Below are 22,785 nucleotides of genomic sequence, written 5' to 3'. Positions count from 1 at the left end.
AGCATCTGATATCCTCAGGCCATTCAGTGATTAAACAAGTACGTTCTGTCCCAGGGTGGTTTATTTTTCAGCAGTGCTGGCATGACCAGTTGTTCATCATCTTTATAAATGATTTGGATGAAGGAATAGAGGGGATGCTTATTAATTTGCAGATGATGCTAAATTGGGAGGGGTAGCAAATACGGTAGAAGACAGAGCCAAGATACAGGATGAGCTTGATGGGCTGGAGAATTGGGCTAAAACCAATAAAATGCACTTCAACAAAGACAAATGTAAAGTTCTGCATTTAGGTAGGAAAAATCAAATGCATAATTATAGGATGGGGGAGACTTGTCTTAGCAGTAGTGTGTGTGAAAAGGATCTTGGGGTCTTAGTAGACCAAACACTGAACAAGAGTCAGCAGTGTGATGCGGTAGCTAAAAAGGCAAATGTGGTCTTGGGCTGCATCAACAGAAGTATAGTGTTCAGATCATGCAAAGTGATGGTATCATTTTACTCTGCTCGGGTTAGACCTCACCTAGAGTACTGTGTTCAGTTTTGGGCACCACAATTTAAGAAGGATGTAGACAAGCTGAACATGTCCAGAGGAGGGCAACAAAGATGGTGAGGGGTCTGGAGACCAAGTCCTACGAGGAAAGGTTGTAGGAGCTGGGTATGTTTAGCCTGAAGAGGAGAAAACTGAGAGGGGATATGATAACCATCTTCAAGTACTTGAAGAGCTGTCACAGAGGAGGGTGCCGAGTTGTTTTCTGTTGTTCAAGAAAGCCAGACCAGAACCAACGGGTTGAAATTAAATCAAAAGAGTTTCCGTCTAGACAGTAGGAAGAATTTTCTAACAGCGTGTTTCCTCAGTGGAACAGGCTTCCTCGGGAGGTGGTAAGCTGTCCTTCCGTTGAGGTTTTAAGGTTAGATGGCCATCTGTCAGCAATGCTGATTGTGTGACATTAGGCAGATGATGAGAGGGAGGGCATCTTGGCTATCTTCTGGTCACTGGGGGTGGGGTAGGGGAGGTAGTTGTGAATTTCTTGCATTGTGCAGGGGGTTGGACTAGATGACCCTGGTGGTCCCTTCCAACTCTATGATTTTATTATTCTATTCTATGATTCTATGAACACACATAGACACAGCTTTATGGCTCTTGCTCAGCGGGATTGGCTGCGGCATTTCACAGCGTCATAGCCTTGCCCCTACCCAGACACATCAATGCCTTCTCCCACACTGCAGAGCATAAAAGGATGATTGCCCAGGCCAGTGTGGTGTAGTGGTTAGGAGCAGTGGACTCTAATCTGGAGAACTGGGTTTGATTCCTCCTCTATATGAGCGGCAGTGGACTCTAATCTGGGGAACTGGGTTTGATTCCCCGCTCCTCCACACCAACGGTGACTCTGGAATCTGGCGAACCGGGTTGATTTCCCCACTCCATCACAGTCATGAAGCCAGCTGGGTGACCTTGGGCTAGTCACAGTTTTCTCTGAATTCTCTCAGGCCCACCTATCTCACAAGGTGTCTGTTGTGGGGAGAGGAAGGGAAGGGGATTGTAAGCCAGTTTGATTCTCCTTAAAAGGTAAAGAAAGTTGGCATGTGAAAACCAACTCTTCTTTCAGTCTCCCCTGGAAGCTTCCCACTCTGAGAATGGAAGCATTTCAATGGAGGGGGGACGACAAATTGGATGTGTTGTTTCTAGGAAATGTTCTCATGCTCATAGGGATAGGAGTGCAGCAGGGTTGAATTGGAAGCAGGCAAAGCCGCTGGGTGGGGGGAATCAGAGTTGAAATTGGCATCTGATGTCCTTGTGCCAAATTTACCCTTCCCAAGGCTGGTTGCCAGTTGCCATCAGGCTACTGGAGTGGAGTCCTTCTCCTATTATCTGTGTCTAAAAATGACCTTTTTGGCAAAAAAAAGAAAAGAAATGATGGTCAAGGTTCATTAAAGGTTTTTCTTCGCAAACTGCTCATCGTTTATGCACGCAGAGAGCTCTCAGTCTGGAAAGGCAGACAGATACATGCTGTCTTCCGACCTTTGCATTACTCCAGGCCAGTGGTTCCCAACCTTTTTTTGACCAGGGACCACTAGGACTTTTTTGTTCGGTGCAGGGACCCCAAGGTTCAAAATAAAAATTCTGAGAATTTGAAAATAAAGTTTAATCATAACTGTTAGTTAAACATTAAACTTAGAATAATCTTTGAATATATATTTTTATAATAGAGAACTTTTAATTGAAAATATTAATTTATTATGGGTTTATAACTTTGTTTCGCGGACCTTAATTTAGTTCTCGCGGACCCCTGGGGGTCCACGGATCCCTGGTTGGGAACCAGTGCTCCAGGCTGCAACCTGAACGAATTCAAGAGTGCACCCGAGTATCTTTCCATCTTCTTGCGGTATTAATGTCCTCCCTGTTTGGAAATCGGCCAGCCATTTTCTGAGTGCAGGCCCCGGGCGGAGATAAGCAACAGTCTCTCTAGCTCTTATTTGAGAGATGATCCGTCCACCCGATAGGGATGGCTTATCAGAGATCTGCCTGGGAATGGTGGGGAGCATGCGTCACTGGGTTGCCAGTAGCAATGCTGGCCGGTGAAGAAAAGGGTGGAGATTTTAGCGGGTCAATGCCAGGCGCTTCATATTATATGTTCTGCTACAGGACTGCTGCTTCCCCCTCTTAGCCCTCACATTTGTACACATGTCCTTGCACATCGGTTTAGTTTACAAAGTTTTGCCTCTGAGCTAATGAGAGGAAAGTTACCATGCACGGGCAGAACAGAGGTGTGCAAAGCAGGTTCCCACACACACATATGCAAATGTTTTCCTAAAGGTAAAGGTCCCCCATGCAAGCACTGGGTCATTCCTGACCCATGGGGTGATGTCACATCCTGATGTTTACTAGGCAGACTTTGTTTATGGGGTGGTTTGCCAGTGCCTTCCCCAGTCATCTTCCCTTTACCCCCAGCAAGCTGGGTACTCATTTTACTGACCATGGAAGGATGGAAGGCTGAGTCAACCTTGAGCCGGCTACCTGAAACCAACTTCCGTTGGGATCGAACTCAGGTCGTGAGCAAAGCTTTGGACTGCAGTACTGCAACTTGCCACTCTGCGCCACAGGGCAGGTTTTAGTAGACCCAAAATTAGCTAGCATAGGTGGGGAAATGGGTTGAGCTTGGCCGAAAGGAATCCGTGTGCTTTTTACAAAAATGTCCGGAAGGTGAAACCTCCCCAACTTTAAAACTTTAAAAGCAGAACACACACTACCGCAGAGGCGAGCGGGCACCCCCCTTGGTAGAATGGGCAAAAGCCCCCTTTGGCTCCCCCCACCCAGAAACTGCTCCCCCCACACAGACTCTGCTTTCCCCCCACACACACACACACACAGAGGAGAAAAGGTATACAGAAAAAAACCCAAAATCAAACTGTGGATGTCTTCCAGCAGGAGCACGGAGAAGTAAATCCAATCCTATTCCGGTAAGCACCAGCAGCTCGGCCCAGTCAGGAATCGGACCTCTCAGCAGCAGCACCACCAAATTGGAAGGCAATGAATACAGTTGGGATGGGAGGGGAGAAACGGGAGGTTTTAGACTCTTCTCCTGGCCATTTCAAGTGACAATCCCTGCTCTGATTGGCCAGGAGAAGACCCAGCTTGGCCACCATTGGCCGCGGGAGAATGCTGCTTACTAACTGACGGTTATGCTGCTGATTCTGAGCCCCCGAATTTGCTGAATTTATTTGGCGTGCCCCGAACTCACCGAATTCGGCTTGTTGTTTTCCTGCCTTTTTTTGAATTTGGTTCCATCCGAACTGAAAACCGCCGAATCGGGGGAAATTCGGCTGTTTTTCGGTTCGGGACAAACTGAATCGACAGCCCTACTCAAGTATGTCACAGGCCAAGGAGCTCAGGAGGGTGCATATGACAGAGGCCAAGAAGCTCAGGAAATCAGTGACTGAGGAGACCACCAATGGGTGATCTTTGGCATCCTAGGGACTTTTGGGTACTGCATGACTCCTCATCCTACAGAGGGTAGAGGAAGGGCCCCCACCACAGTCCTCCCCTTATCCCCTGCTCATTGCCAAACACTCATTTCCCCCTCCTTCCTAGGGTTACCAGGTCCCTCTTCACCACTGCCAGGAGGTTTTTTGGGCGGAGCCTGAGGAGGGCGGGGTTTGGGGCGGGGAGGAACTTCAATGCCATAAAGTCCAATTGCCAAAGCGGCCATTTTCTCCAGGTGAACTGATATCTATCGGCTGGAGATCAGTTGTAATAGCAGATCTCCAGCTAGGACCTGGAGGTTGGCAACCCTACTCCTTCCCCACCCCTGCTTTATCCCCTACCCCCTTCTCTGTGCTGTGGCCCAGCAGTGGAAGCTGGCACTTACACTGGCTCAGACAGAAAGTGCCCACAAAAGCACCAATGTTCGAGGTAGCATTGAGTAATCTTAATCCTAATCCTTCTGTACCTTTCCCGAACAAATGTATGCCAGTTTGGTTACAAACAACAATAACAACACTTGAACCTTAATATGCAAGATGGTATCAGTGAAACCATGCAAACTAAACAACAGACCAAAGAATAGACTAAAGCTCCCTCAACATGCCTTGATGAATTAGCTGGGGAGGAAGATTATTTTCCCCATGGCCAAACCAGCAGCCCGTATAGCTATACCTGAAACGAAACTCCCCCTAGTGTTCAAACAGCAGCAGGTACATCAATAAAACTCTAACAAGGGCTTCCATAGAAGTACACTGGAAAGACAAAGAAGGATTCTGTTTTGAATTATTGTAATTAGAAGTTGTGAGTCAAAGACGTTCTGTCCTGACTCAATTTGCGGCATTTTGCATTGCCACTTGCTCTGTATATCCCACCTTTCCCAGCATCTTGTTTAAACTGCCTCTGCACAACATTTCATCAAGGCTCAGCACCAATGTCTCCTTGGCCTAGAGTTGCCAACCTCCAGGTACTATACAAAATAGGCACCTCCGTGCCAGTACCAATGGTTAGAAAATCTGCAATGGAGTCTTCAGTACAAAAGTAGCAAGGTTTCTTGCTACTTTTGTACTGAAGACTCCGTTGCAGATTTTATAACCTCCAGGTACTAGCTGGAGACCTCCTGCTATTACAACTGATCTCCAGCCAATAGAGATCAGTTCCTGTGGAGAAAATGGCCGGTTTGGCAATTGGACTCTGTGGCATTGAAGTCCCTCCCCTCCCCAAACTCTGCCCTCCTTAGGCTCTGCCCAAAAAACCTCCCACCAATGGCGAAGAGGGACCTGGCAACCCTACCTTGGCCATGTCCGATCATGAGTTGCATTGACCCATGGTGGCCTTTTACCGATGCACTCTGGGGCGATGATTGCATTTGAGAACTTTCGCGTGACAGAATTCCTAGAAGAGCACCTGCCCTGAGTCACTGGCCTATGAAAAGGATCACATTTATTAATGTTTATGTAAGAAGGGATAATTATAGCAACTTGCTCTGGATTCATCCTGCCTCCATTACTCAGCAGCAACAAAGGCTAAATCCAGATGATTCAAGGAGATTTCACCACCCACAGTCTGGAAAGAGAGTCATGCATCAGTTCGGGCTTATTGTGCCAAGAGAATGAATCACAGCTGATCATCTGGCGTGCTTGTTGTGCATGATTATTTCATTCACAGGAACACACCACGAATGGTCCATTGGTACGGTTGCCAACCTCCAGGTCCTAGCTGGAGACCTCCTGCTATGACAACTGATCTCCAGCGGATAGAGATCAGTTCACCTGGAGCAAATGGCTGCTTTGGCAACTGGACTCTATGGCATTGAAGTCCCCAAACCACGCCCTCCTCAGGATCCGTCCCAAAAATATCCAGGAATTTCCCACCCTGGAGCTGGCAACCCTATCCATTGGTCAATGTGATGCTTTCGAGAAGGCATGTTTACTTTGTTGTGCTGGCATTTTATGTTGTGCTATGCAGTCACTTCTAATCCATAGTAAGGACTGGTGCTACGCACACCACCATAGGATTCCATGTTTTTGCTGTAAACAAAGGTACATGCAAGGACTTCTGCTGGCAGAGTGTGATCTTCCCACCTCCTGTGGGAACTTGAAATCCTCCTCCAATCCAGGGTCTCCTCTTGCCTGGGTGCAAGATTTCAGGGGGGCATTTCAGGCTCCCACAGGAGGGGAGGGACAGAAATTCCATGGGGGTGGGCAGATCCACTATATCTCTGATGTGCATGCAGATAAATTACAGCTGCCACCCCATTAAAGAGCTCTTAGTTGATTCACCTTGTGAGATTCAGCCAATTATTTGATTAAATCTGCAAATGTATTTATTTAGAAGTTTTATCCCATCTCTATAAAATCTTGCTGAAGTGCACAGCACTTCATTTCATGCTCATTTTGAACTGTTTGCAACATACTACAATGTAATTTTTCCCTAACGTATCTTTTAATCAAAAGAACAAACTCCCCCTTTGCTTTCAAACCAGCACAGAATACTCTATTCCAGAGTAAATGAATGCTTCATACATAAACCATGTGGAATCTTTACTACAGAAGTCTTAGAAGCCATCATGTGTGTTCATGACAGAACAAGGTTCTCCTTTCAGAATTAAACAAGGAGACTCATTAATTCCTTCCCTTTCAACTTCCTCCCACCCCCTTACTAATTTATAACTACTAATTATGCAGTAATTACCATGAACTATCCCATATCAGTATGGGATACCTCTGTTGTGTGTAATTGGTTTAGCTTTCAGGATTACCTTGATTCAATCATTGACTATTCATCACTGTGATTTAATTGAAGTTGTAATCAATCTTGAATATATTTTTTTATAGTAGTAAGGTAGAAATACCAGGGTTGCTGTGCAGAGGAAGGCACTGGCAAACCACCTCTGTTAGTCTCTTGCCATGAAAACCTCAAAAAGGGGTCGCCATAAGTCGGCTGCGACTTGACGGCACTTCACACACACACAAGGTAGAATTTAATCCTGGTCAAATAAACTTGAAATGACCATCACTTTGAAAATGGGGTTTACTGAGATTGCAGTTGCTAAGGGCCCTAGATGCTGGATCCTCTTGTTTCTGTGATTGGCCACATCAAAAACCCACATGCAACGGTACCAAATCTACCATAGGTTGATGTTTCCAGCATGCACACTTTAGCTAAACCCAGCCAATCATGAGAGAAGAAGCCCTGGCCAGTAAAGCCGTGCCATCAGCTCCTGAAGGGTTCATCTGAGGGAAACCAGTGAGGCAGCCTCTCCTCCATCATTAGGGTTGCCAACCTCCAGGTATTAGCTGGAGATCTCCTGCTATTACAACTCATCTCCAGCCGATGAAGATCAGTTCCCCTGGAGAAAATGGCTGCACTGGCAATTGGACTCTATGGCATTGAAGTCCCTCTACTCCTCAAACCCCGCCCTCCTAAGGCTCCGTCCTCAAATCTCCTGCCAGTGGCAAAGAGGGACCTAGTAACCCTGCACATCATCCCAAGGGCTAGTGAAAGACCTGCGGGCCCTCTAGTGCAGGCACGAGCAAGACCCAACTCAGGGACCTCATACCATCATCACCACTGAAAGAAAAAAAAAATTCCCTGAGACAATTTCTAGCTGTTTAGTATATCTTTTCATATTCTGAATCATAAACTGATTTGAATGTCTCAACAGAAAAGGTGTTATACAAATGTATCATCAAATAAATAAATTTGGCCTTTCCTGCTGGTGGCTGCAGGGCACTTGTATTTCCCTTGGGATCTCCTTGGCATAGCATGGAGCAGCCATAGTCATTTTGGATGTTTGAAAGAACTCAGAGAAAGGGAATGAGCGAAAGGGAGAGACTCGAGTGATTCTCATTGCAAGGATAGGCACATTCTGGATCCAGCCAGCTCCCTGTCTCAATCTTACTCAGTTCTGGTCTTTAATAATGCCCCCATCCCATATGACTTTTGTCCATGCAAGTTCCATGATCCCCAGCATAGCTGGATTTGGATGGACAAAAGGAAGGTCTCACTTTTTCACCACATTGGGAAACAAACACATCTTTCCCTAGAGCTGCCAGTCCCCAGCCGAGGGCGGGGATCTCCCAATTTGGTCCCCCTGCCCCTGCTCAGCTGGCCGGTGGGGGGGTGTCTTACGGGGCTAAAAATGAGGCCTAGGCCCCGGTGGTGCAAAGATGTAACTTCTGGAAGTAACGTCATCACATTGGTGCTGAGAGCCAGCATGGTGTAGTGGTTAAGAGCGGTGGTTTGGAGTGGTGGACTCTGATCTGGAGAACCAGGTTTGATTCCCCACTCCTCCGCATGAGCGATGGACACTAATCTGGTGAACCGGGTTGGTTTCCCCACTCCTACACATGAAGCCAGCTGTGTGACCTTGGAATAGTCACAGCTCTCTCATCCCCACCTACCTCACAGGTAGGGTTGCCAGGTCCCTCTTCTCAACTGGCGGGAGGTTTTTGGTGTGGAGTCTAAGGTGGGCTGGGTTTGAGGAGGGGAGGTTCTTTCATGCCATAGAGTCCAATTGCCAAAGCGGCTATTTTCACCAGGTGAACTGCTCTGTATTGGCTGGAGATCAGTTGTAATAGCTGGAGATCTTCAGCTAGTACCTGGAGGTTGGCAGTCCTACTCACAGGGTGTCTGTTGTGGGGAGGGGAAGGGAAGGTGATTGTAAGCCGGCCCAATGCCCCTGCCGCCACCCTGATGTTTGCGCTGCCGTCCGTCACCATGAAGCCCATGGCGACATCCCTGCCTACCCAGGAGTCTACCTGTGCCCTCAGGGCAGCGGTGATGCTGGTCGCCCTGTGCACCTCCGCGAACTCCTGCGCGTGGAGCATAGCCTGGCGATAGCCAGGCCGGCGGCACTCTCCCTGCCTAGCGCTGCTCCCCACCCCCCCACCCACGAGGTCGTTGGTTTACCACCAGTGCGCAGTGAGGGAAAGGAACCCGTGATGCGCCTGCTGGCTTGTCCACAGGTCGGATGTGAAGTGCACAATTCTCCTGGCAGTGCGGGACAGCTGAGCCTTCACAAACGTTCACGCGGCCCTGTACAACGAGGGCACAACAGATTGTGGCATTATGGAGAGAGCTAGGAACTTGTACCAGGGTGCCAGGAAGCGGATCAGCCTTCTGAAGGCAACCTTCTTCACTAGACGATAGGGTAAATCATCCACGGCAATCATCTCGTCGAGGAGACGAGTCACCTTTCTCGTCGCTGTCCTAACCCCACCTCTTGGCGCCCTACTGACGCCACCCTCACCAAACATCTCAGTAAGAGTTGCTTGGCGTCCCTTTTCTACTGGAGCCGCTGCACGGGGTGCAGCAGGGAGAGCACCAGGCGAGGGCGGTGGTCGCCTCTCTCCTGGGCTGGCTCCTGGCCCCTTGGCCAACAAAGAACCAGCCTCTCTCTCCCCCTGAAGAAGCACTGCGTTGTGGTGCTTCCACAGATGGTTCCGTAGTGCGGAGGTCGAGAGATGACTGACGTCTTTCCCTCAACTGAACCGCACCCTACAGAGCTGGCACTCAGCAAGCCATGGATCATCCTCTGGCACCTGGAAGTACTTCCAGGCCGAGGATGTGAAGTGGCCCCACGCGGCTGGGTTGCTGCGGGTGCCACGGGAGCAGCCTGCCTAGAGGTGCTCGGGGCAGACACATCATGTCTAGAGAACGCGGGGGGAGGTGGCGGCGGGGGAAGGGGTTGAGATGGCCACCACACCTCTTGGTGCACCTCCTCCATCTCTTCCTCTTGCACCTCCTCCACCCTCTCCTCCCATGCCCCCATGGAAGAACTGCTGCTGGGGAGTGAAGAAGCAGGCAAAGTCGACGGGGTATCCAGCTACTGTGCAAGGTCCTCCTCCACCTTCCTGGAAGTGGGGGTGAGCTCCGACAGACTCGCGTCAAAGAAGCTCAGCCCCAGTTCCTCCCCAGACTGCTCCTCCTCCTCCTCCACCCGCTGCTGCAGGAAAGGCTCAACAACAGCAGCAGGAGGAGGGACAGCCTGAACAGCAGCAGCAGTCCCTCGCCCAGTGCCAGCAGCACCTGTCGTCACCTGTGTAGGGGTGGCAGCTCCAGAAGCCCCCTCGGGAAAGAGGATCCGCAGCTGGATCTTGGAGGGCACCTCTGGAGCTACTTCCCGCCCAGGTCGGGGGCGAGCTGCAGCAGCCCTCCCCCTCCCCTCCTCTAGTCTTCTTCTTCGTTTCCCCCCCCGGGGCCCCTCTTACCTGCACCCCTGCCACTCATTGTTCCCCTGGGCCAAACTCTGGCTACCTGTACTGTGGGGAAGTTTAAGTGCCTAGCTAGCTGTCCTGGAGTAGGATCAGTCCCTGAGCCGAGAACTTTTTATGTACCCTAACATTTATCTTTTTTTTGCAAACAAGAGGCCCTAACCTAACCTAAATACCTTCTGGTTTGTTTGTTTGGTTTTTTTTTAAAGAACTACCTGGAGAACCTAGTCTAGAGACCTGTCTGGGTTTAACCTTTCACACTGCCCTGGAGATGGATTTCTAAACCTTTTTAAAAGGGGGAAGTAATGCCTGGGATATTTTAAAGCCTATTTGAATCTGTGCTCCAACATGGATCCCTCAGGAACCAGGAGGAGTGTTCTCTGCACGGATGGACACTCTTACCTCACCGTTGAATTGCAAATCTACTGGCTGCAGCCTTCCACAAGACAGGCTAGAGGCTACCCAACAACTGCTTGACCTAGTTGTAATCTACTTAAAAATCAATATCCCTTGCCCTTTTAAAGACTTAGCTGAGCCTAGTTTGTGAGAAGCTGACCGGCCCTACAGCTAGGGTTTAAATGTGAGGGCCCTTGGCCAGACACTGCCTAACAGATCTTATTAATGCGGGAAACCTGAAGACACACGCCTGAAGCCCCCCCCCCCTCAAACCAGGGAGAGAGAGATGCACACACCGCCACACTGACTCAACTCCAGGCGAGGGTGGCAATGGGCAGAAAAAGGCAGAACGCACACTCCCGCAGAGGCGAGCGGGCACCCCCCCGGCAGAACAGGCAACAGCCCCCCGTCAAACCAGTGCGGCTTGGCTCAACCCCAAACAAATGACCCAAGGAGGAGGCGCAGGTGCCGAGCGGAGGGAGACTGCCACCGCACTGCTTCAACTTCAGGTGAGGGTGGCAACGGGCAGAAAAAGGCAGAACGCACACTCCTGCAGAGGCGAGCGGCAACAGCCTCCCCTCAAACCAGTACGGCTCGGCTCAACCCCAAACAAACGACCCAAGGTGGAGGTGTGGGTGCCGAGCGGAGGGAGACTCACGCTGCACCGCCGCACTGACTCAACTCCAGGCGAGGTGGCAACGGGCAGAAAAAGGCAGAACGCACACTCCCACAGAGGCGAGCGGGCACACACACACCCCGGCAGAACAGGCAACAGCCCCCCTTTGGCTCCCCCCTCAACCACAGAATCTGCTTCCCCCCCACACACACACAGGAGAAAAGGTATAGAGGAAAAGAACCCAAAATCAAACCGTGCGGATGTCTTCCAGCAGGAGCAGGGAGGAGAAGTAAATCCAATCCTATAACAGTAAGCAGCACCAGTTCAGCTCAGGATCTCTCAGGAGCAGCACCACCAAAATGGAAGGAAATGAATACAGACTTGGGACGGGACGGGATGGGAGTTTTTATACTCTTCTCCTGGCCAATTCAAAAGGGAGAATCCCTGCTCTGATTAGCCAGAAGAAGACCCAGCTTGGCCACCATTGGCCGCGGGAGAATGCTGATTCGGGGATGCCGAATTTGCCCGAATTTATTCGGCGTCCGCTTGAACTCACCAAATTCGGCTCGTCGTTTTTCCGCCTTTTTTGACTTTGGCTCTATCTGAACTGAAAACCGCCGAATCGGGGAAAATTTGCCTGTTTTTCAGTTCGGATGGAACCGAATTGACAGCCCTAATGAGATCATCTCCTTGATGTCGCCAATGTGATGACATCACTTCCAGAAGTGGCATTGATGTGTTGGCACCAGCCTCCCCCCACAACTGCTAAGTCCCCCACCCCTATCCCCCACCATTTGGCAGGGGGGACCTGGCAACCCTATATTTCCCTGTTAAATGAGACCCAGATTTACGGACAGAAGCAGGAGTCACTTGCTCTTTGTTCTTCTTGAACATCTGTCACTGTTATTAACATTTGCTGTATGCCAGTGTTCTTGGCCATGGGGCAACCATAATCTTGGTTCTATCATAATTTTTTACAGTTGGAGCTGAACTGTCTCAACAGCCTTGGGAAATTAGCAGTGTAAGAGGACGGTGCCATCTGCTGGCAAGTGAAAACGCTGACAGTTTTACTTGAGTAGATTTAAAGGCCTTTCCCAAACATTCCCCCCTTCACCATCCAATACATTTTGCAGTCCTAATGGGCCTCTATAATCTGTTTGATAATAAAGGTATACCCAATTCAAGTTTGCAAACATTTCTACCCAGACTGTAGGGTTGCCAACCTGGAGATCTCCTGCTATTACAACTCCAGCCAATAGAGAGCAGTTCACCTGGCGAAAATAGCCACTTTGGCAATTGGATTCTATGGATTATTAGCAGTGTATCATCTGCCTAGAGCAAGAGTGAAATAGTTTATCTGCCTACTTTGACTGTGAAAAAGTGAACACACGCACACATGAACACATGAAGCTGCCTTATATTGAATCAGACCCCCTGGTCCATCGAAGTCAGTACTGTCTTCTCAGACTGGCAGCGGCTCTTCGGGGTCTCAGGCAGAGGTGTTTCACATCACCTGCTTGCCTAGTCCCTTTAACTGAAGGTGCCGAGGATTGAACCTGGGACCTTCTGCATGCCAAGCAGAGATGATCTGCCACTGAGCATATAATCTACCATATAATTTATGTATAAATTAAAAAGACCTAATTCTAAACGCAGCCTCCCCCTTCTGCTAGCGCACAGCCAGTTCCTGTTAAACAGTGGTACCCTTTGGTTTCTTTGCATTCACTGTTTTTTTTTCTTTCCCTGCAAATCTCCCTGGAAAAAAAGCTATAAAGTCTGTGGTATGCCCTGTAGATATAATCTGCACCTTTTGCTTTTTGGAAATCCGGATCATTCTTGTGTCTTTTTGTTCATGACTAATATAATCATCTGACGATAAAGACAATTAAATATTTATATTTCCTGTCCACCAGCGATTATACAGGCACTACCCTGTAACCTTGTGTGCATCTTCTCTGTTCATGACTAATACAATCATTTCAAGCAAATGAAAATGTGGGATTTAAGGAAATTATGTTCAAAAGAAATAAACCTCACAGTCATTAAGAGTGAAACTGCTAACATGGGAAACCCTCAAATTATTAAAGAATATGAATCATTAGATCATGGGTTCTCAACAAGGGGGGAATTACCCCTTGGGGGGAATTTTAGGGTTCTAGGGGGGGAATTGGGACCACTGTTCATCAAAGTGTGATATCCTGTAGATTATGTACCATCTGTAAAATTGTAGTTTATTGAATGTTGCAGATTAAATTAAAAACAAAGTTTATGACTATCTTGGGAAGGGGGGAATTATATTCTGAACAATGGTGAAAGGGGGGAATGGAGCAAAAAAGGTTGAGAACCACTGCATTAGATCATTCATTACGGTGATACTGCAGACCTCATGTCCTTGGTGCTACTACACAGAGAAGTCTCTGACCACTTCATCCCTAAATTAGAGTCGTGTGTGCTCTTTGTGTGGAAGGACTCTGAGTCACACACGTCTTCTTAAAGATACTGTGGTAGCTAACTGAACAATCCTAATGGTGTCCTAACTGAACAATCTGCTGCATGTTTTGCAGTGTTTATCTGTTGCTTTTGACAGATTCATTGCTTCTTCCTACATTGACTTGGCTAAATTTCTTTTCCACTCTGGAATGAGAACTAAGGATGAAGACATGCAGACCGATAAAAAATAACGGACACCTGCCCAGTATAGTTTGATAATTAGATATTGTGAATGTTAAGGCAGAAAATGACTGTTTTCCTCTCTGTTATATCTAATTTTCTACCTGCCCTATCTACTGGCATTGGTTATGGGGCATTTCTCTGTTTTCCTTGTAGTGCTTCTACTGCTACTGCATTTGATACTTAAATTAAAAAACCCTATGTAACTTCTGACTTAGGAAGAGAAGCCGGAACAGATGCTGGTTTGAGCCACAATTCCACAGGAATATCCAATAGACCAGGAGTCCCCAAGGTGCTGCCCATGGGTGCTATTGCATCCACAGACACCTTTCTTGGTACCCGTTAAGTGTCTTCAGAAAGTGGGCAGGGCCAAATGGGGTTTTTGCCCAGGAGGACTTCTGATTGGCCATTGGAGATCTAATTGACTGTGCAGATATTTTAAAATGTTCCTTTGGGAGTTGCTATCACCACAGTGTCAGGATTTTCACTGAGTGACTGAAGGTAAGCTGTGTGTACATGCAAGAAAATATTTTAAAACAGCATGTTCATTTTAAAAGACATCCTGTTAAACAGAGCTTCTCCCAGAAATGTTGAAGATTTACTATTAGAGTTATGCTTAACCTCACTCTCTGATGTTCTGTGACTGGTTCTGCCACCTGCGATGCCCATTGTGCGGTTGCACCCACCACCCATTGTCAGCATGCCAAAGGCCCCCAAGGTCTCAAAAAGGTTGCAATAAATCCTGCATAATAAGAAAACCAACTTGTCTCGCAGACTCTTATCTGCAAAAGTTGAAACACTGGGTCACAAAGTTAACGTGTGGTGCCCAACACCTCAACATTAAGAGGCTTTGCCATCCTTAATAACTGTTCACTATATAGCTTTAGGAACCCCGTGGCGCAGAGTGTTAAGCTGCAGTCCTGCAGTCAAAAGCTCTGCTCACGACCTGAGTTCGATCCCGACAGAAGTCGGTTTCAGGTAGCCGGCTCAAGGTTGACTCAGCCTGCCATCCTTCCGAGGTCGGTGAAATGAGGACCCAGCTTGCTGGGGGTAAAGGGAAGACAACTGGGGAAGGCACTGGCAAACCACCCTGCAAACAAAGTCTGCCTTGGAAATGTCAGGATGTGACGTCACCCCATGGGTCAGGAATGACCCGGTGCTTGCACAGGGGACATTTACCTTTATATAGTTTTAGGTCCTAGAATGGAATAGCAGCCCCTGGGAATAGGCTCAGTGCTCTGGGACTGCAATGACAGGTCACAGAGTGGGATGGCAGCGCTTGGGAGTAGCAGAACATTCTGGGACTGGAATGACAACCCTCAGAGTAAAATGCTGGTCTCTAAGAATAGAAACAGTGCTCTGGGACTGGAATGACAGGTTACAGAATGGAATGGCAGCCCCTGGGAGTAGCAAAAGCATTCTGGGAATGGAATGGCAGCCCCCAGAGTGGAATGACAGCCCTTGGGATAAGCAGAGGTGTTCTGCATTTGGAATGACAGCCCCTGGGCTAGAGAATCTGTGCTCTGGGACTGGAATGACAGGTTGCAGAGTGGAATGACAGCCCCTGGGAGTAGAAGTGACAGGTCAGTCATTTTACTCCAGGGCTGTCATTCCAGTCCCAGAATGCTTCTGCTACTCCTAGGGATGTCATTCCATTCGGTGTCCTGTAATTCCAGTCCCAAAGCCCCGAGCCTATTCCCAGGGGCCGTCATTCCACTTTATGACCTGTCCTTCCAGTCCCAGAACACAGATTCTATTGCTAGGGACCGTCATTCCACTCTGGGGGCTGTCATTGCAGACCCAGAACAGATCGGCTACTTGCAGGGGCTGTCATTCCAGTCTGCAACCTGTTATTCCAGTGACAGAGCACTGTTTCAATTCCTAGGGACCGTCATTTCACTCTGGGGGCTGTCATTCCAGAAGCCCAGAGACCTTTAATGGAAAATCCATTACTTTGTAACTTTTTTGCGCTATAATGTACTTCAATGGAGACCCTGCAAGTCAATTGGCACTCCTGGCTCCCATTATCTCCACTGGGCCTTCAAGCCTCTCCCATTGTTTCCAGTGGACAAACCTGTCATTCCTTGTAGTACATCCTCCCGTTTTTACCCCGACAACAACCACCTTGTGGAGTAAAATTACAATCATGATAATTTACCACAAGCCGCTTTTATTATGGTGGGCTGCAGGAAGCTAACACGACTGTCCGGACCTGCTTCCCCTCACCCCGCGCGGGCTAGATTTTGCCCCACAGAAGCAGACAAACCAAGAGGCTTTATGCATAGGAGGTTCTGCCTTGGATTTACCTTTCTCTCTCTGTGTGTGTGAAGTGCTGTCAAGTCGCTTCCGGCTCATGGCGACCCTTTGAATGAAAAGCCCTCCAAAATGTCCTATCTTTGTCAGCCTTGCTCAGGTCTTGCAAATTGAGGGCCGTGGCTTCCTTTATTGAGTCAATCCATCTCTTCTTGGGTCTTCCTCTTTTCCTGCTGCCCTCAACTTTGCCTAGCATGACTGTCTTTTCCAGTGACTCTTGTCGTCTCATGGCGTGACCAAAATACGACAGCCGCAGTTTAGTCATTTTAGCTTCTAGGGTCAGTTCAGGCTTGATTTGATCTCTAACCCAATGATTTATTTTTTTGGCGGTGCATGGTATCCGTAACCCTCTCCTCCAACACCACATTTCAAAGGAATCTATTTTCTTCCTATCAGCTTTCTTCACTGTCCAGCTTTCACACCCACACATAGTAATAGGGAATACGATGGCATGAATTAATCTAGTCTTGGTGGTCAGTGACACATCCTTACACTTCAAAATCTTTTCTAGCTCCTTCATGGCTGCCCTTCCCAGTCTCAATCTCCTTCTGATTTCTTGGCTGCAGTCTCTCTTTTGGTTGATGGTGGAGCCAAGGAATAGAAAGTCTTGAACAATTTCAAGGGAATATGATGGCACATTTTTTCAGATTTCTCTAGAGCACTGGTTCCCAACCGGGGGTCCACGAGAACTAAATTAAGGCCCGCGAAACAAAGTTATAAACCCATAATAAATTAACATTTTCAATTAAAAGTTCTCTATTATAAAAATATATATTCAAATATTATTCTGAGTTTAATGTTTAACTAACAGTTACGATTAAAGTTTATTTTCAGATTCTCAGAGTTTTTATTTTGAACCTTGGGATCCCTGCACCGAACAAAAAAGTCCTAGTGGTCCCTGGTCAAAAAAAGGTTGGGAACCCCTGCTCTAGAGGCACATTTTTTTCCCTATCTGAGTTCTCAAAACTCAACCATTAGCCCCCAGGCAGAGTTTGGAGAACTCGGATGGGGGAAACGTGCATCTCGAGAGCGGCCAAGCCAAGGCAAAACCTCCCCAGGCATAAACAGAGTCTTTTTATTCGGCCTGCCGCCACCCTTTCGCGAGCGTCTCCACCTTCCCCGGCCGGAACCTTCCTTCCGCGTCTCATTGTCCCCCACCCGGACCCTCTTCCCTGCCGCGCCCAAGATGGCGGCGCCCATGAGCGACTGCCGCGAGGCGTTGGGAGGGCATGGAGGCCGCCGGCCTACCCGGCGGGGCGGCTCCGTACGGGAACTTCCCCGACTACGCTCGCTTCCACCCGCCGGAGGGACGCGTCCGCCTCCTGCCTGCCGGGCTGCTGGGCCGGCTGTTCCCAAATCACCCGGGGAGGCCGCTTCTGGGGCTGGACGTAGGGTGCAACTCCGGGGTGAGAAGGCTGCGGCGGGGCCGGAGCGGGACTGGGTGGGCGCGGCGAGCGTTCGTTGACGGCCGCCGCGCACGCCGGTCCTGGCAGCAGGTGGAAGTTCGACTGGTTGAGCGGCAGGTTTCTTTCTCAAGAGTACAATAAAAACCCTAGAAGACCATTCCCAGTGGGTCGCCGTGTTGGTCTGTCTGCAGTAGTAGAAAAGGGCAAGAGTCCAGCAGCACCTTAAAGACTAACAAAAATCTTTTCTGGCAGGGTGTGAGCTTTCGTGAGCCACAGCTCACTTCTTCAGATACTGTCTTTTTCAGTAGTAGAAAAGGGCAAGAGTCCAGTAGCACCTTAAAAATACTTTCTGGTAGGGTATGAGCTTTCGTGAGGCACAGCTCACTTCTTCAGATACCTGAAGAAGTGAGCTGTGGCTCACGAAAGCTCCTACCCTACCAGAAAATATTGTTGTTAGTCTTTAAGGTGCTACTGGACTCTTGCCCTTTTCGACTACTGAAAAAGACAGTCCTGCTAGGAAAAGTTGAGGGCAGCAGGAAAAGAGGAAGACCCAACAAGAGATGGGATTGACTCAATAAAGCAGGAAAAGCAGCAGGAAAAGAGGAAGACCCAACAAGAGATGGATGGACTCAATAAAGGAAGCCACGGCCTTCAATTTGCAAGATCTGAGCAAGGCTGTCAAAGATAGGACATTTTGGAGGACTTTCATGCATAGGATCGCCATGAGTCGGAAGCGTCTTGACGGCACTTCACACACACACACAATGGGACATAGGCTGCATGCATTTTCTTGGGAAGGGATTTCAATAACTAGGGTTTTTATTAGTAGAAAAGGGCAAGAGTCCAGTAGCACAGAAGTGAGCTATGGCTCACGAAAGCTCATACCCTACCAGAAAGTATTCTTGTTAGTCTTTAAGGTGCTACTGGACTCTTGCCCTTTTCTACTACTGCAGACAAACACGGCTACCCACTGTGAATTGTCTTTTCCGTTGACTCTTGTCTTCTCACAATGTGACCAAAATACGACAGCCTCAGTTTAGTCATTTTAGCTTCTAGGGTCATTTTAGCTTCTAGGGTCATTACATGTCCCATTACAAGCCCAATTTAAAAAGGCCTTCCCGTGCCTCAAAATCATTTGAAGAGGGTACCTCTTGTACATACTCCGGGAGCCCATTCCACAGGGTAGCAGGCACTCTAATGAAAATATCAGTTCTAGAAGGAACCAGGGCTTTTCATGCAGGGACATTTCCCCGCGGTCACATGCAGAGGTTTCTATACTTCCAGTTTTTAGCAAAGCAGACATAGAGTAACACCCTTCCTAAGCAGTAAGCCAAATTCATGGAAGGTAGGCCATTATACATGGTAGCTAAATGGAGCCTCCAAGTTCACAAACACTGTGCCTATGAGTAACAGATGCTGGAGATAAACTGTGGAGCAAGGCTGACTTTTTCATGCCTTGCTTGTGAGTCTGGCTGTTATTAGAAACAGGATGCTAGATGGACCCTTGGTCTGATCCAGCAGAGCTGCTCATATATGCTCATATCAGTATTAAAATATAGACAAAATATTTTTTTTCTGTACAAAGGAAACTGGGTAACTTTCTTTTTAACCTTATCATGATGAAGTTGGAGTAGGACCTTCCAAGAGTAGGAAAAGTCATCCTAGGGGTAACTCACGTGCCACGGTTTGATCCACTTACTACAGAGGGACTGAGCAAGACATGCATTCTGAAAAGTTTGGCCATTTATTCAGGGTCAATTTTGATGCTTGCTCAAAGCTTTTTTTTTTTAATGTGGCCTTTAAAATGCCTATTCACAGTCCCGATGCAAAAGGAGAAATTCCACCCCCACTTGCCTGCTCCTTCATTTCTGTTTGCATAGCCATTAGCAACCACCATGTGCATAGCTAACTCACGGCTGTGATTCTGCATGCTTCCATGAGGGAATTCTTCGCGGCGGGGGCGGAGCAAATACAAAAAGTCGCGTTAAAGGGGCTCTTAAGAAATGCGAAGCAGGTATGTGCTGGCTTTGCAGTCACTTCCTGAATGATGGTTCCACGTGAAAAACTAAAAAAAAATACACGGGGCAGTTCAGCCTGGAACGTGCTGCTAATTACCAAGCATAAATGGCCTTTCTCTCCTCTCTAGGAGCTCAGCATTGCCCTCTACAGACATCTTCTTGGACTGCAAGACAACAGAGACAGCCCAGAAGGTTCTACGGGTGGGAAGGACCTGAGCCTCCTTTGCTGTGACATCGATAGTGAGCTGATCGAGCGAGCCAAGCAGCAAAGCCCCTTCCCTGGCTCCGTGTCTTATGTCACCCTCGATATCATGGACCCCGATACCAGGGAGCCTCTGCTGCACTCCTATCTGAGCGAGTTTGGATGCTCCGCTTTCGACATTTGCTTCTGCATGTCTGTGACCATGTGGATCCACCTGAATCATGGGGACAGTGGCCTGGCGGTGTTCTTGTCCTGCCTCGCCTCCAAGTGCACGTACCTGCTTGTGGAACCACAGCCGTGGAAGTGCTACCGAGCTGCCGCCCGGCGCCTGCGGAAGCTGGGCAGGAATGACTTTGACCACTTCCGCTCGCTCGCCATCAACGGGGACATGGTGGAGAAGATAACCCAAATCTTGACCCAAGACTGTGCCATGGAGCTTCTGTGCTGCTTCGGGAACACCAGCTGGGACAGGAGCCTTTTGCTTTTTAAATCCAGTAGACCAAGTATTTGCAGCAATTAAAGACTTATCAGCATTCGTGTTGTGTCAGAGAGAATCAGCAAGTTACACGCAGGGCTGTCTGATGTTGGTCTGCTAACTTGCATATATTCATTTTAACGCTGTATCAGTTGGATGCACCTTTTGATCTTATGATGCTTGGGAGTAAAGGCATTTATATGTCTAATCTTTTGAGGAAGCATATTCAAGGTATGCTGTCAATAAGCCCTTATTTATTTAATTGTTTGTTTTGTTTTATAACTTGCCCTCTCCCGGCCGCAGCCTTAGGGTGGTGATGGGTGAGGCTTGAGTGGAAAAGCTGATGGGACAAGGTTGTGGGGTCCCCCAGGTGAAGGAACCTCAGCTTCGCAACTGAGGGAGCAAAGGGAAGATGGAGGGCCTGTGAATAATAAACTGCACACTGCAGGCTAGTTTTGGCTAGCCTTGGAAAGCTGCTGGGTTGTTTGGGTGGAAGGTGCGGTGCCAGAAAAGAGTTTTTAATATTTTGCCCGGATGCCAAAAATGCTCCTGTCACTTTGAATATGTTACAACTGTGCCTCCTTGTGAAAATAAAATAACATGACTTTTTCATGTTCTTTTACCTCTTTGAAACAATCATCACTATTCTTCTCTTATATAGCATCTGTTGCAAAGTGCAGAACACCACTTTGCTGGGAGAACTGGAGGTGATTCACAAATATTTCATTCATTAAGGGCAAAGAAGGTGTTGGGTAAAATGCATCATCACATTCATAAACTTGTTTCTACAGCACAAACAGTACACCCCCCCTCTATCTCTTTTCACCCCCCATCCCCTAATTTGACCTAACCTACTCCCACTTTGTTCTCCCCATGTTCCAGTTTGAGGAAAGGGTGTTTTAAAACAAATAAAGGAACTCTTCGTGCATTCTCAATAACCTCTCTGCTGTTTGATAAAAATGTAATTGTTGCATGTGATAAAATGTAAGTACACATTCAGAGGTCATCATAAATTCTGGCTTGGTGAGCCCCTATGTTAACTGTGACATCTGAATGCAGGCAATCCAATAGACAAGGGAGGCTGGTTGGCATCATCCCAGAAATTCTAACCAGGGTTTGTCGCTGGTTTGTTAACCATGTTTTGCACTAACCGTGGTTTCTTGTGACATCTGATGATGGCAACACAGAGAGAACATCCATCCTGCTGGGCTGCAGAGAGGAAAGAACCTGTGGCTGCAGTTCTATGAGCAAGTGACCCCGATACTACAGCAATTACACTGGCTACGGATTCACTCCAGAGCTCAATTCAAGGTGTTGGTTCTGTCCTTTAAGCTCTACATGGTTTGGGACTGGGGTGTCTGAAGGATCATCTTCTCCCTTACGTTTCTGCCTGGGTACTAAGATCACAGGGAGAGGCCCTCCTGACTGTCTCATCAATCACAGAATCTCGTCTGGTGGGCATACGAGACAGAGGGCCTTTTCAGTGGCAGCCCCACAGTTATGAAACAACCTCCCCAGGGTGGTGCGCCTGGCCCCCTCTCTTTTGACCTTTAGGAGGCCGTTGAAGACGGTTTTATTTAGGACTGCATTTGACTAATTTAGTTTTCATTTATTGGCAGTCCCAATTGAGATTTTCAATTGTGATCTTTTGTATATTGTTTATAATCATGGTTTTATTTGCATTGTAACCCACCTGCAAAGTACAAAGGTGGCTAATAAATGATTTAAATAAATAAGAAGCAGACAATGAGGGTTTATGCATGACCCAGGATTTGTTAATTACATCTGCTAGACTAACCTACAATTTTCTTGGCAATGTGTCATTCATATAGCCTAAAAGTGTGTGTGTGTGTGGAGGGTTAGGGGTTGGGTCCTTATAGTATGTAGTGAAATGGCTATACTGGAGTGGCAATTGGCAAGGTCTTCACAGATGATAACTGCAACCATATTTCTCTAACCACCATTCTTTAAACTTGACATTATAGTTGTTGTTCTCTGCCCTTTCTGCACTCTGGCTAGAAGAGAACTTCAGTATTTCAGTGAGCTCCGTGGGCAGACATGTTTGTTTATTTACCTCATTTATACTCTGCCTTTCTGTCCAACGGGGACCCAAAATGGCTTGCATTGTTCTCTCTTCAAATTTTATCCTCACAACAACCCTGTGAGGTAGGTTAGGCGAAGAGTGTGACTGGCCCAATAAGCTTCCATGGTAGACTGGAGATCCTAGTTTGACACTCGAACCGCTAAACTGAGCCACCTCTCTTCGTGTTGTGAGTTCTGTGCTGGGAGCTCAACTTCCAGATGCGCAAGGCCTGATTCAGTAGGGGACCGTGGCACTTGGGAGGGTGGTTATGCCCCCCTGGGACATTTTCCTAACCTGAAACGGCCCCAGTGGCCCGCTATTTGAAGAGGAATAAAAATAAGAAGAGTTGGTTTTTATACGCTGACTTTCTCGACCTTTTAAGGAGAATCAAACCGGCTTACAATCACCTTCC

General features: G+C 48.0%; 1 protein-coding gene across 1 annotated transcript; it reads left to right on the top strand.

Annotated features, from left to right (window-relative positions):
* Nucleotides 1-17,375: 17,375 nt before the first annotated feature.
* Nucleotides 17,376-21,871, top strand: LOC130477240 (RNA 5'-monophosphate methyltransferase-like). The gene is given in 6 exon segments (XM_056849255.1): nucleotides 17,376-17,411; nucleotides 17,413-17,595; nucleotides 19,742-20,309; nucleotides 20,952-20,967; nucleotides 20,969-21,089; nucleotides 21,845-21,871. Coding segments are annotated over 6 exon segments (951 nt in total).
* The last annotated feature ends 914 nt before the right edge of the window (nucleotides 21,872-22,785 follow it).

The sequence above is a fragment of the Euleptes europaea genome, chromosome 1 (assembly GCF_029931775.1).
Source record: "Euleptes europaea isolate rEulEur1 chromosome 1, rEulEur1.hap1, whole genome shotgun sequence".
In the NCBI taxonomy this organism is placed as follows: Eukaryota; Metazoa; Chordata; class Lepidosauria; order Squamata; family Sphaerodactylidae; genus Euleptes; species Euleptes europaea.
Note: the sequence above shows the minus strand (reverse complement) of the source record. Positions and strands in the feature narration are given on the sequence as shown.